Source organism: Tachypleus tridentatus, chromosome 1 (assembly GCF_004210375.1).
Source record: "Tachypleus tridentatus isolate NWPU-2018 chromosome 1, ASM421037v1, whole genome shotgun sequence".
Classification (NCBI taxonomy): Eukaryota; Metazoa; Arthropoda; class Merostomata; order Xiphosura; family Limulidae; genus Tachypleus; species Tachypleus tridentatus.
Window position 1 is genome coordinate 143,387,347 of NC_134825.1, and position 16,044 is coordinate 143,403,390.

The 16,044-nt window shown below is 31.9% G+C and overlaps 1 protein-coding gene across 1 annotated transcript in view; it reads left to right on the forward strand.

Moving 5' to 3' along the window:
• LOC143225929 (protein unc-119 homolog B-A-like) overlaps window positions 1-16,044 on the forward strand; it is a 44,040-nt gene that overhangs the window by 19,586 nt on the left and 8,410 nt on the right. The window contains exons 3-4 of the mRNA XM_076456185.1: window positions 4,240-4,363; window positions 14,969-15,141. Of these exons, the coding sequence (XP_076312300.1) occupies window positions 4,240-4,363; window positions 14,969-15,141 (297 nt within the window). The remainder of the gene's footprint in view (window positions 1-4,239; window positions 4,364-14,968; window positions 15,142-16,044) is intronic.

Below are 16,044 nucleotides of genomic sequence, written 5' to 3' on the forward strand. Positions count from 1 at the left end.
TCATAGTTGGGTTCATCAACTCATGTGACTGATGTATTCTAATTTGTCCATGGAAGGTCATCATCTACATAATACTTCTTCATACCAGGTTTGTCATTTATGTCTTTAACTGCTGTAATCTACTATCTTTTGAAAGAGATTGGTCAGGTCCATTTGTCACACATTACGTGCAATATCTGACTGTGTCTTCTTCAGGTAGGTATCATATTCCTCCTGTAGTGATTATACTCATGCCTGTTCATTTGACTGGGGTTAGTCAACATATTACTTTTTGTTTTCTTTAGTAGATGTACATTGTATTTCAGGATCCCACCATGTGGTTGGTGTTTCCTGATCAGGTATGCTTAATGTTATAATAGCACTAAATCTTTATACTTTATAATGCTCACTGTTGAAATGGGGTGCTCCCCTAAGACAATAAGAACGTATCAGGTATGTATATGTATATACATGTGTATGTGTATGTATATATATATTTTATCGCTGCTTTGTATATGAAAGATTGTCACTCATGGACTTCATGAATATATCAGAGGGAAATTTTTGCTCATATATATTGGCCTGTGATTCATCCAATTGGACTCTGTCCACTTTTTAAAATAGAGAATTGCAGACACCCATTGCACTGCCTCCAGTGTGTCATTCCTCTGGACTTTCTAGTGTGTATTTTCTTGCTTTCTCTTCTAGAGTTCTTGCCACTTCTGGTTCCCAGTTGCTGGAATGGACAGACTCAACTCGTTAATCTCTATATTTTATGTAAGGCACTTTCACTCGATGTTTTTTTTTACTTGGATGGACTGCACTTAACATAACCTGCTGTATTCAAAAGTGTTTCTCCTCAGGTAGACCACACTTTGCCAAATTTTTAAATATTATGTATCGAAAGCACTTGGCCTTAATGATTTTTACCCAGGTGAACACACTTGGCCAATCCCTTTAAAATTCCTTTAATAGTTATTTTATATTCTCTGGCACCATACTATGGATTAGTATCACTATTTTCGATACTATGCCCTGCTACACATAGGGATGAAGTACTGACATGTTTGCTGACATCAAGCTAATTATGAAAACCTTTGTTATCTCACTCATATCAGTATTTTTTTTTCTTCATTCTGTGTATCAAAGGTGTTTAACCTGGATGTTTTAATGCCTGGGAGAACAGCATTTTTGGTCTTAATATTTTATACATGGTTTTTCCGCTGGATGTTTTTCCTGAATGGACCACACTTGACACACTTTGATGCAATCTATACAGGCCCATTGTCATTTCCACACTAGGCTGTTTTAAGTAATGGTTCTACAGCACTTTTTCATTGATTCAAGGCTGTATGTCTTTTTTTGAATACATTAGTGCCTGCCAATTCTGTTCTGCTCTCTTTGTGTTACTGTGTCTATTACTGAATAAAGAGCGTTCCTGTTGCAGAAATAGTGCTATACTCCACAGGTGCACATTCTTTTCATATTCTTGCACACCTATTCTTTCATTTCATTTTTGGTTTCTTTGTGATTGGATATTGAGGTAGGCATCACTGACTTTTCAATGTGGAATTTTAGCATTAGGTGAGAGAAAGTTAATGTTTTGTTGCACTAAGGATGTATTTCTGATACATAATTACCTCCTTCCATCCATTTCTCACCATTCCTTCCCACTGTTTTGCTGATGTTTCTAATTTGTACCTGCTAATTACGGAAAATGAGGATTACTCTAGAGTTGATGGAGGGAGCTAGCTATGCTAGTATAAAAGGCACAATGTATTGGTGGAAGGTAATCACATGAATAGTACATGTTCATAAATGGCACAAGACTGATGCACTGTTAACAAAACATTTTAGCAATAGTAAGAGGGAAGTCCAGGATTGTGGAGGTAAGTACCTATTTGAAATACATTTTCAGTGTAAGAAAATGTTAAATTCTATTAGGTTTTCTTTATGAGAGAGTGGCACATGCAAAGCAATAAAGAAAGACCCAAGAATTCAAAGGAGAGCAAATTAAACCGTGAAACAAGGAAAGGAAGTGGGTCTGTTTGCTTCTCATCTCAAACCTTAAACAGATTCACAGTGTATTTTGTCCATGACTGCAGCTATCTTCTGGAACAGAGGTTCTGAAAGTTTAGTAACTCAGGAGCCCCTTTTAATTTGAAACTTTTTCATGGTTTCCCCAAACCTATCAATATTTTTGTTTTGAAAAAAGATTCTGTTTATATGAAGAACTGTATTCCAAAATTAATTGTTTTAATTAATATAAAATTAATTTGAAGAAATATTTTTTATTCTGTAAACTGTATTTTCAAAAATAATTTTAAGGAATTATATAATTACTTGTATTCCTGAAACATCCATGTGTACTTCAGTTTGAGAAATGGTACACTGTAGTCAATTTACATGCTTTTGAAGTCAAACAACTGTTGAAAGAAATTTTCACATTGAATACTAAATTGTAAAAAGTAAAACAAAAGATACACACTGAATGTGATCTGTAAAAAAACAAACTTGCTGACATTACACAATCTTTTTTAGATTATTTCTGTGGGTCAAGAACATTTTTTAAAATTTTGTACCTTTTAAAAGTGTGAAATTTTGAAATTTTTCTTGGGGGATTTTTTTTCCTTCTGAAGTTTTTGAGAGTTATATCATAAGGTTTGATTTTACATGATTTAGATTGTGATAGGCATAATAAAGGATATGTCTATCAGTGTGACTTAACTCTTAATCTTCCAGATACATTGATTTGATACACCTCTTATAAGACTTGTTTTATTTATTATAAAAAGAGAATAACTACTAGATTAAATTGTTTGAAACTTGAGAAGAAATTTCTACAGAGTACGAAGATTCTGCAGAATAAGATATTTGCACGTGTGATGTTTGTATGATTTTACAACTTTGAAATGTTGAAAAAATTTCATTGTAATATTTTTTAAGAAACAAATATGCTTATCTTTGTTGTACATTTACATTTCTGATTTTTATGTCTTAATATATTATTATAAAAGTTTTCAATATAATTATTATTTTGTAAAATTGTAAATTTTTCCATTAGTTTCATTTGAAAAATAACTTCAACCAGTTTTACTGTGTCTGTAATTACTAGTGTATGATAAAAATAACTTTTTTACCATATCAAAATTATAAGCAAACCATTTTGTAAATGTTTGTTTATATGTTTTAATCAGATTATATGTTTATTTTGATATTTTTTTTACATTTCCTTTCAGTGATTTACATTGCCTTAAGCTGAGATAAGGTAGTAACATCACATTATGATAATGGTGTTAAAGTTACAAAGTTTAAATTGCTCAAAAATATTTTGATATTCAGTCCAGGATATATGTGTACCATATTATATCCTGAAGATCTTCGGGAAGTTGACAAACACTAATATCTTGTTAACAGCATGCTTAAATCATCCCTAGATAAAAAATAATGATCTTGAAGTTTTGTTCGTATTTGATTAAATTGACAAAACATTTTTATTGAATAAATTTCAATTCTGAAGTGTGTTTTTTAATGTATAGAAGTAGGACTGGAAGGTTATTTTCTATAATATTTTTAATTTAGTGGTGTAACTTTGCTCTTGGAGCAAGGTGGACCCACTTGTATGCCACAGAGTTAAGCCTTTATTTTGAAACAGAGGTACTCAAAATGAAACAATGAAACCAGCAGCAATGTTATTTGTATATATCTAGATATATAGTCCTCTGTATGCCAGAATTATTACATTTTCTTGATGAATTTTGATTATACTTGTTGATAGAAATGTTATTGGAAAGTGTTAATTTGATCTTTGCAACTTTATCACTTGGTGTTATATTGATTTGCAAAAATAACAGATTAATAGAAAATAGTTTTCTGTTGCATTATTTTTTATTGTAATTGCCTTATGCAAAACTTTACAGGTTAGTTACAAATAGATAATGAATTAAAGTGGAATATTTTTTACTTTACTAGATTGCTTCTGGCATTTTCAGAATGAAACATTGTTTTGGTTTCTGTAACTAGATGTTTCAGTATAGAAGTTGAAATGTTGTTTCACTGTAGATGCAGACAGAAGTATGCTAAAACCAAATTTCTACCACATTCACACTGCTTTAAATACCCTTGCAACAACATAATAAAGTGAAATCAAAATATTTCATTGTTTACGATTAACAGAAGAGTACTAAAATTATGAGTTTTATTTAAATTTGTTTTGAACATAATTGTGTTAAATCAGACACTTTTTAAATCCACATTTAGTGTCAGAGGATGAGGAGAAAGAGAAAGATACAAGGGAACAGGAAATTTCAGATCCAAGTACTGGTCGTTTTGTACGCTACCACTTCACTCCACAGTTCTTGAAACTGAGTGCTGTTGGGGCAACGTAAGTACAAATATCAAGTATTTCTTCCTACACATTTTCCCCATTAGCAGTTTTCAGTACCTATACCAAGAAAAGAATGTATTTGTAACTAGAGCTTGGCAGTTATTGGTATTTGCTAATTGATTACTTGATAGTAAATTAATTTGTTTTATTAAATTATTTGATTATTATGCTATGACATCTACAATCTATGCAGGCAAAAAAAAGGAAAGAAACAAGTATGTGCTACTTTCTTAACCTTTTTATTTTATACTGATTTTTAAAAAAAATTATGTTCATATTACCCTTGATTTCACATGTTAGACCTTTGTAGAATGTCTCAATTTGTGCATTTGTAAAAAACGACTTTTTGTCTAAAAAATTCTTGCAACTTCTGTGGACATTTCTTACTTAGAAGATAAATCACTTATGCTCACTAAATATGGCCATGTGATTGCCATTACTTATTTTTCAAATATGCTGTAATCTCACACTAATCTTCTGGAAATCAAATAAATTGATAATTAAATAATGAAAACAGCTTTACTCTCATAATAAAGGTGATATTTTTTGTATTTAAAATATGTCATGATTACATTTACAAATAATTAAGTATCCACTTAGATATTTTTTTATTTAAGTCATTTGAATAGGATAAACAAAAAAATGATATTGTATTAAACACTTGAGTTATTATGATATTTCACATTTGCTTATCATGTACTCACTGAAGAATGAATTTATCTAATTTGGTATCAATTATAATTTGTTGAACATAGTTTAAAACCCCTCATTGTAACTCAATAAAACCATAGTATGTTTATTAAAAAGTAAACACATTGTAATTTTAAACAAAGAACCAAACATCAGTGAGATATCTTTATTAAGTCGTAAGCAAACTCTATGTATCTGACTTCTTTGTTTTGTTTATACATATATTCCAGGTAAATTACTTAAACCTTATGATGACAAAATGTTCTATAAACATTGTACAACGTATTGTTATTGTGTTAAATTTTTAATGTGTATTATTAATTTTCACAGCTCCAGGCATACAAGTGAGCATAGCAACAATTGCAATGTTGGGTATTATGAATTTACAAATAATATTATGTGGAAATTTCTTAGTAATAGTTTAAGAAAGATTAAATTTTCAAGAAGTAGAGCACATAAATTAAGAAACTAAATATAAGCTAGAGGATGATCAAGGTGAGAGCTGGGTTTCATATTAAAAAAATTAAATACAAATCTCTTCATACTCCCACATAGTATCTTATTTATTTAAGGGTATTTTTCAATTCATATCTCATTCTTTGCTCAACCTTCTCCTCTATGCCTTAAGGCCATGGAATAAGCTGTTCTTCTCATACAGTCATCTTCCTTTCACTGATGTGTGTAGTTTTGTCTCGTTTGGAGAAGTAAGCATTCTTGGAATTACTCATTCAATTTGATAAGGCCTACATGCATTTCCTTCAGTGATTGGTATAGGACCAGTGGAACATTTTCACAGATGCACTATATTGTCCAATGGAATCAGCTTTCAGCCCTCTTGAGTGGTGGTGTCTCTTTTCTGCTCCCACATCCAGAGATACATCTTTTCACAAATGCTTCTCACCAGGAATGGGAAGCATGTGTAGGGGATATGCAATTCAAGGGCCTTTGGACAGAAGAGAGATCTTCTCTCGACATAAGATTTCTAAAGCTTCTAAGAGTTTAGTGAGCTGTGTCTTGCATTTTCAAATTGTTACGAAGAAGAGTGGTAATGCTTTACTCGACCAATTTCACAATGGTCTACATTTTCAAGCAAGGGGGCATTCATTCCAGGTTTCTTTGTTTCCGGGCATTGATTCTTCTCATTTAGGCTCACAATCATGAGATTGTTCTCCTTGCTTTTGATGTTATGCACTTAGTGACCAATCTGTTATTTAGTCCCAATAGAGTTCTTCCCACAGAATGGATGATTCATTCACAAATCTTTTGTTGAATTTGATCTCGTCTCATCTACGCCAGACACTTTTGCCACTCTTTAGAATGCCTATCTCACCCTCTGGCTTTTAGCATAAAAGGTATCAGCCAGGATTGGATAGGTCTTCATCTTGATGTGTTCCCTCCAATTTTTCTGTTATCCAGAGTTTTTGTACTGATTCACTCCTTGTTTTGTTGAGTTCTTCTGTTGGTGTCATGTTTGCTAGATCAGTCTTAATTCTCAGTTCTTCAATATTTTCAGAAGTGTCAGCCTCTTCTACTTTCTTTCTTGTTATCCTGCTCAGGTCAGTGTTGGCCATCTAATAATCACCATTATTTGGATTTCCACCTGACAATTATGTGGTCCAATGCACAATGTCAGAGATTGACCTCTTAAATAGAGTCTTTATAAACACAGCCCATCCAGCATTTATTGTTTGATGCTTGTTGACAGAAATTATTTATTTATTGTCAGTTGTCTTTCAGACATAGTTTTAATCCTTCTTGTTCCACTGTACTACATGTTTCTCAGTTTCTGACATTGTTATCTGACAAAGGTTTGGCACCTTCATCTGTTTCTCCACAGGCACATACTTTTCCTTTTTAATAGATGTAAAATTTTAGGTCCCTGATTTTTCCCTGGCTTCTGAAACTTGTTTGGATTATCCATTTTCATTGTCCTTTCTAGGTTACTAATCAGGACAACTTAGTGGTTTTTCCATGTCTTTTTTTGTTCACCCTTCAAACCTTTAGTATCATGTTTCCTATATGACCTTTTGCTTAAGACTTATTTTTTTTGGCTAGCAAATGTTGATCTTCAAATGTGTGTGAGATTCATGTTCACAGGACTGTTTTACCATTTCATTTGTATTCTGTTGTATTCCAATAGGTCCCTTCCTACCAATGTTTCAGTGGCTAGAGAAGGAGATAAAACTTTCTCTGCTATTCATCTTTCATCCAGTACTCATTTTTTGAATACTGAGATCAATATTGTCTTTTATGCACAATTTGAGCACTTTGGTCCTATGCTATGTGAACTAAGAGCTTCAGGGGTTACATCCTCATTTGTTTATCCATTAAGATCCTAAGATGTTAAGTGACTTATCCCCTGTGGTGTGTGTTACCTAGTCAGATATGCTCACTTCCAAATTTGCACTAGCTACCAATTGGTCAGTAAAGAAACTTTTTTCTAGTAGCAGTGAGCTCTATTAAGATGGTATATTCCATCAGACCACCTTGTACACTTTCCAGGGGGTAAACAGTTATAAAACTATGAACAATACACTACTGGACCACCACTCATGGACTAACATAAGTAAAAACGTAAGACGAGTTTATTCATCCCTGTTGACTCATGGATTGGAAAAAGTAGGTTTCGTTAGCTTTTTAAAATAAGAAATATGGATCACTTATTGCTCTGTCCCTGAAACATTGTTCTTCCAGACTCCCCAGTATGAGTATTCCCCCACTCCCAATTTTCAGTTGCTGCACTGGCAGACAGAGGTGTATTCCTCTTGACTGATGTTTAAACTTCAACTCATTATTCCATTGAAGGAAAATAGAGTGAAACCAAGTGGTTTACTACTAATAATAACCCTGGATGATAGGATGAGGAGCAGCCTACTTTGGGAGTCTCATAATTTCAGTTCAGAAATGACCCTTTGCTATCCAGTTGCATTGTGTGTGGTCCTTCGTTTTAGTCTTTATCTCCATTTAGTGATCATGGAAGAGAATCTTTGACTCCTCATAATTCTGCAATTGGAACATCATTTCCATGCCATTTGTTGAGCATAGGTAATTCCACATTTTCCTTATTATTCTTGAGGCAAGAGGTGTTGCTCTGCCTCTCAGGTTGGGAAGTTAGCATTGGTGTTTGTAATCTTGGGCCAGGTAATCTGTTTTATCATGTTGAGTGAGACATGACAGGATCTGTAATTCAGAGTGAGGTTTGTTGCATTTTGTGGTTGGGGAAAGGATTGTGTACTTTTGTGTTGCTTTTCATCTCTTCATAATTCCAGTTGTTTGACATGCAACATTCTGCAACTTTCAGGTTTGGTTCCAATAATACCACATAATTAAACAAGACAAAATGCACAATGGTCCTCCTGCCCTAGCCACTATGCTTTTTTATCTAGATCTGGGTTTACACCTTTTTAATTCCAGTGATGATATGTGAAACCTCATCTGCCTGGGTGGGACCTGTAGAAATTCACATTCTAATTATGTTAGTATTCTCTTTTGTGGCTGGTTGGCCTTTACCACTTAGAAAGTATATTTCATGTTGTCCAGGCAAATAGCATACCTATTCCAGAAATAGTGTGAACCCCACTAGTGTGCTATTATTATATCTCATTTATATGTCTTATTTGTTAAAGCATCATATTTATCATTTAATGTTGTGAATATGTAAAACATTATCAGGCTCTCTGTGTTCTTAAAAGGTGATCCAAACCAAAATTAATCAAGTCATTTCATACCCAAACATTTAGTAATATGAAATTTAATAATTTTTTGTTAGTGAGCCTTTTCTGGATTGTAATGATTCTGTGATGCTTGAGTTAACATACTTTCTGATTAATTTGAGTAAACCTTTTTAAGAGATCATGAGATTTTGGCTGATAATTTACAATAACTTTCTCACTTGTTTCTAACATATATTGAAGTAGGTAACACATTTAAAATTTCCTCTGTTCTTTGAATAAATGGCATGTTTAATCAAATGTTTTCATGTCTACAAAAACTTGTAGGTTTCTTGTCTTTATTGTTCTCTGTTACAACTTAAGTACAATCAACACAATATCCAGTTATAATGCTAATGCAACTTTGTTCTGATAATTTTGGTTTTAGTTCTTCGAACATCAATGGCAAAATGTTCTCACTGCTTTAACTCTGAAACAAATTGTAGTAGTGCCTGTGATCAAATAGGTTTTAGCTTCTCATGTCTGCTATTAAGTGAACTATTTTCCTACATTAGAATCCAAGCTTTTATTTTTAATTGGGTTTATTATATTCCTGAAACTTCATCTATTGGTATATAATGCACCTGATTTCACTCTTCCTAGTAATAAATTAATGACAACCTTTATCTCCATCCAGTGTCTTTTTCAATTTTAACTGCTAAAACTGAAACAAGTATTATTTCATTTTGAGTAAAACCCCAAAAACACTCAAGATAATGTAACTTTATTGAACATATATCATTTATTTAAACCTATTGTAACAATATTTTTGCATAATATATACAACGAGGTCATCAACAATTGTCTAGACTAACTCAGTGATGAAGTATTAAGTAATCCTATGAGCTATTTATCAGTATATGAGGATCAGTTGCAAAAGTCAACTTAAACACTAGACAAGTGATATTTACATGCTGAGCATAAAACCTGCATGGTAATACCTGCAGAAACAATATTAAAAAAAAATTAACGTGAAAAGTTTCTGTTTTCTAACTAGACAGTAAAGTGAGGTGCTTGCATACAGCATATTAGTAGAGGGTGTTCAGAAAGTCACTGTGAAACAAACATGTTTCAATATAGAATACAGGTGGTAAATGTAAATGACAATTTTAAACAATGTTAAAAATGAACCCTGTTGGCATCAATACAGGCTTGGATCCTTCTTATTTTATTTCTAAACACCACTATCAGTTGCTGGCTTGAAATAGACTGAATGAATGTTGTTATCACTGCTTTCAAAACTGCACAGTGACTTTCCTAACACCCTGTATATGTTAATGTCGCATGTTTACAGTTTATCATAACACTTGTGTCACAAACCATTTAGTAATAAACACCGTGTACAAAGCATATGAATGTTGAGTTACATCATACACTGTAAACTGTTATTAATAGAAGTTACATGTGTGTGTGTGTATAATATAATAGATATTTAATGATGTAATAATATATGTAATGATTATGAGCTAGCAAGTGCCTGCATCTGAAAGAAGAAAAAATGCTAACTGAATTCCTCACAATATTTAGAAAAATTTTATTTCTAATCCAAAATACTTACAGCACCACATGAAATAAAAAACAACATAGTTTCTGCTCAGTTACTATCGGTACATTCAGAGTATTGATAAACTGTTTGCAAAAAAGTAACAACAGCTCTTTTAATGTCATTGAACTAAATATAAACAAAAAAGTTCCCCGGTAAAACATCCATAATGCATTTTGTATTAGAGGTTGAAATGCAATTACTTTATTTAATCCAAAAAGAAAAACAAAAAAGAAAACCTATGAATTCATGTATCAATACTTTTTTTTTCTGTAAGTTTAACCTTCATATGTTAATGTGCATTCACAGAATTTAACCATAATTGGACAACATGTGATTCTTTTCTTTTGTTTTATCATTATTACAATAATTCTTATTTATTTAGTCTCACAACAATTATCTGAACAACTTTCAAGAAAGTTCAGTTTGAAAAAAAGCTATAGGTAAAGTTTATTAACCATTGAATAGAGCAAATAGTAAACTATTTATAACAATATAGAGTGAATAAAAAGGTCTAAGAAGTAGTTTATGGTTGCATGAGAAAATAATTAGTTGTAACTTGTAGAGAACAGCAAAATGTAATGGGAAGTTAAGAAAATATAGGAATGAACTCCAGATCTGGTAATTTTTAACAATTTCTTTAGACATGAATTTAGTTCCTGAAAATGTTTATGTGTGAGATTATATTTATTTAAAAGCATAGTTAGGTTTAGCAAGTATAGAAGGTAAAGGCCAGATATTCCAACAGCTAATACTTTTTTACTGAATATTTTTCTGAATTTTATCACTTTCAAATAACATAGATAAATTTAAAAACATCTGATTAATAAAAAAAACAGTATTTTATTAGATGTAAATTTATTTTGGACAAGAATATTTTTAGTTATTCTCAAAGTTTAGCTGGAAGTGGTGACTACTGTAACTGGAAAAATAAACTATCAAATGAAATGTATTAATAAATGTCACTGAAGTTGAAACTAATTGGGTATATAAAACCAGATTTTTTGATACAGTATCTTATCCCCTCTCACATAATAGCTTCTGGTATCCAGTACTTCCCTCTCTATGTACAAATTTGTTTTGCTAGCCGGTTGCCTTGAAACTCCCACTTACCACACATTTATGGTGATTGCATCGTGTCTTTTCATACTAATGAGCATGCAAAAACCCTGGAATGTGATCCGCTCTCCTGATGCAACTTACTCCTAATCTTCACTTCTCATTTAGACACAGTTGTGTTTGGACAGTAGAACATTTTACTCATGTTTTCATCTATGCATTTGATTTTTGTTAGTTTTTTATGAAGTATTAGATTAACTTAAGGTTTTAAGTTAGAGTAAACTTTTCATGAATTATCTGAATTAAACCATGAATTCTGAATATTGTGTTATGCATACCACCATCATGACTACTAGTAGTACTAGTTCTTCATCTGCTATTTCTCAGGCTTCAGGTTCACTTTCAGATGAAGAGGTCCCAGTTTTATTACTATATGAAATAGTCAGCTACTTCCAAACATGCAATTGATTCTTTTTTTTTCTGGAGGATTTTGATTTTGACAACAACAATTTTAATAGCCTTTTTCCTCCCCCATTCTATGCCATGCAATTCTCTTTGTCACCTGTAGATATTTCCTGGCCACCCTCATCTTTTTTGGGCATGATTTCACAGGAGTACAGGAGCTCTTATCACTTATCAGTTCCTAACTACTAGTGTGGTGGACCCTAGAGGTTTCCACTTGAATGTGCTCAATTCCATTCAGTAGAAAGTATGGCAGTGGTTTTCTACTAGTGTAAATGGTTTAGATCCTCCCACTAATTCATAAACTGGAGTAGATCCACCAAAATGTACTTCACCTTTCATCCTACCATTGTCAATAAATTGGATTCCCAAATAGTAGGTTTTGGATTAGAGCTGAATTAGTCAAAATAAATCCTCATATTTGTGTTAGTTGGGAGCCTTCATCATACCACATGTATACATGTAACAATGAATTAGTTAGTTGGGCTTAGTGATTCAGTATTACAAGGAGCAGGATTGACTGATATATACTCTGGTTGGCATGTATCCCCCAGCATACCTCATGCAGGTTACATCTCATAAGTTCTAGTAGCATGTGGAGCTTGGACAACTCTGCTTGGTTTTTTAGTGAATCACCACATGTGCACTTCCTTGCCTACTGTCACTTGGATGCTTGATTTCCAAATGGCTAGTGTTGGTCTTGAAGATTTGCATGTTTTCCCTGTTTAGACAAGTGGGATGGAACATTCTCCTTTTCATCTCATAGTTTTGATGTGAAGACAGTAAGGGCTCTCCTCCAACCACAGATAAATATCTGGTTTTTGATTGGAATTGGCTTATTAGACATTCTATACTGTAGAGCACCTCCATTTAGTTTTCTACATCATTACTATATTTCCTTGAGAACTATCCATTCTACTGTCACTTGGATTTTGTTTCCTGGATGTTGAGCTAGACCAACCAACATGTATACATTAATTAATGTGCTTCAACTAATTTCTGCTCATCTAGGTAACACTTAATACTTCACTGGGCAAAAAGTATACACCTGGTGAAGATGTATGTGGTCTCTCAGAAAGGTCACATTACCCAGATGTTCTTTGGATGCTTTCCAAAGGGTGTCATTCAGGTAACTTTTGCACAAGTTTATCCACTTTTTAGTGTGAGATTCTAACTATTATGTGAATGAAAGTAATTTAGATATCATATTGGAAGTTAATATTTTCCTACATGAAAAATATATTTTTGAGAGGTACTTACCTCTCTCACTCTTCCAACCCTTCCTTTCCCCTAATCTCAGAGAGAAGGTTGTGCTGAATAGTTTTGAGAGAGTAACTTGCATTTGGAAAGTGTGTTGAACTCCTTTTGGAAGAAGATTGCTTCATACTTTTTTACCATGTGAAGATGCAGTAGAACCACACTGAACATGGGGTAGGTGGGAGTTTGAGGGCTAGTGGCAAGCAAAAAAATTTGTACACAAGAGGGTAGCATTGAACAAAAAAAGCTGTTATGTGAAAGATGGTAAATAGCTATTGGAAATATATTTTTAATATAAGAAAATATTACTTTCTGAACTACCTTAAAAATTAAATTTTAAAATTAAAATAACTATTTCTACTTTCATTAGGAAAGCTGCATAACAAAAGTTTAGAAATTTCACTACATAAAAAAAATAACATCACAACATAAGAAACATAATATCAGATTGTATGCATTTTTTTAAGCTGAAACTAAAAGATATTTAGTATCATTGCAGTCTTCCAATCTAGAAAGGGTTGAAAATAAAATGTTTGTAATAATTCTTAAGCAGCCATAATTCACACCAATATTTTTTTTAATCTAACAATATCAGAGCTTCCAGCAGATCACTACAAATTTATGTATTTTTCCAAAGTGAGAAGATAACTTTATAATATATGCGTATCACCATTATCAGTGTAATGTTGAACCTGACTTGTTCTTCAATTCCCATCTTCTAACAGTGAAATATTCAAATTCTTAAAATTCCCTAAACAGTTAAATGTCAATACCTGTGAGAAAAATCAACAATGTCAATATCTGTTTTCTAGAAGACAAATTAATTTTATAATGTCCAAGTTCTAACATATGATTACTGGCATTAAAAATCTCTGACAAACACATATCCAGTCTCTGTATGAGAAACAATTCTACCTATAAACTTTTTGATACGAGTTTCATCTAAACCACATATATAGTTTCAAGTTTTGTATTTGTTGTTGAGAAAAGAAATATGCAAAAAAATTAACAATCTACATAAAAATTAAAATATTTACAATATTGTACACATAATGCACTAGCTAATGTACCAATAGAAGTGTAAGTTATAGAAAAGTTGTAACTTTATTTTCTGGGGTCATTCATGTTCAAATTCCTGTGTGAAAGAGGAGTCTAGGCTGTCTGTAATGTGTAAAATGTTGAAGACAGTTGAAAGGCTGTTTTTATCCAAAATGGCAAAATTGAATTAAAATCTGTTAAAGGTTTTTAAAAGAGGCATTTTGATTGGTATATAAATATTCAACTTTCCATCCCTCTCATTAGTCCAACAATGAACAGTATTTGATATAACTTGGTTCTGGATGTCACTTCAAGGTACTAATTCTAACTGTTCATGATGACGAGAAACCAGTTGCAGTAAAAATGTATCTCAGGATGGCTGGGAGAAGGTCAAAATATTGTTCTCTGCTTTATTAATAAAAGTGTTAATATCCATACTAGCCATCTTGAGATACATACACTATCAAATTTAGAATATGTCTACTGATAGAGCGTTGTTAATTTTACAAGCTGAAAACAAATATGTGTATGATGAATGTTACAATGGATGCTTGTCATAAAACATTTGAAATAAACTTGAGTTTCTTAATTGTCTAAAGTAATTTATCTGAGTCTCCCAAAGGCAAGGTCTAAATTAATTACATTTATCCTTTGTCATCATTATCTTTAACACTTTTAACACTAATAAAAGTTTTCTAAATGACTATGAAAGTTTTCTTAGTTCACCATAATTTTGCAAGTAGTCAAAAATTTAAAAAGGTACTTACAGTGTGTATAATGTACATATAGAGGGATTCACAATTATTAACAGAATTTGTGATTAAATGAATTATTTTCTTCCAGGGTGGAGTTCACAGTGGGTGATAAGCCTGTAAACCAGTTCCGAATGATTGAGAGACATTTCTTCAAAGATATTTTATTAAAGACTTTTGACTTTGAGTTTGGATTTTGCATTCCAAACAGCAAGAACTCCTGTGAACATATTTATGAGTTTCCCATTCTCGATGCTGAATTGTGTAAGTGATGCAGTGTAAAACGCAAATAGGTATATAGAATAATATATTAGTGAAAAACGTAGTTTTGCAAAATAGTATCAATAGCCTTTACAAGCATTTTGCTTTCAGATAATAAGGCATGTTTAATAAATAAGATAAGTGTTTAAATAAATCTTTGTGAGTAAAGAAATAAACAATTTTCTTTGCAAAATACATATTATATATTTTCATAGGTACACTAAATTCTCTATAAGTAAAATACAGGATTATCATTTGGAAGGCCTCAGGCTAGGCTTTAAAACTGTTTTGTTTGCTGTAACCCTAAACTGATTTGAAGTTTAGGTAGGTAAGTAAGTAAATATTTTTTTTTTAATTACTTCACAAACAAATTTAGGAAACAACACTAGTTCCGTCATCACCTTAAACATAATGCATTAAACCATGAATAAAATTGATATCAACATTTATTCTGTGAAGAAAATTACAGAAATTTAAAATTTATTTGATATAATGCAATAAAATCATGCATGTATATAATATTAACATAAAAAAAATTGTGTAAACTGAATAACAATAAATATATACTGAAACATATCCTCCTCTACATGCCTGTCTTTGAAATATTTTTTTCAATCAATTAACAAAGAAAGCTCCTCCACAGAAAGAAAAATTTTTGTTCTTATACATTTTTTTTGCAGATTGACCCTTTAGCACATGTTAAGACTGGTGGATTGATTTTGATATTGGTATGGAAGTTTGAGAACTGTAAAAAATTAATGATTTTCTTGTAATGTGCTCTTGAAAAGAGGCATTTTGATATATAACATGTTTCTACAAATAACTATTCCGGAGATACAGAATTTGCCAAACATGCAGACATTTAGCTGTGTGGATATATATATATATATATATATAGGTAGATGA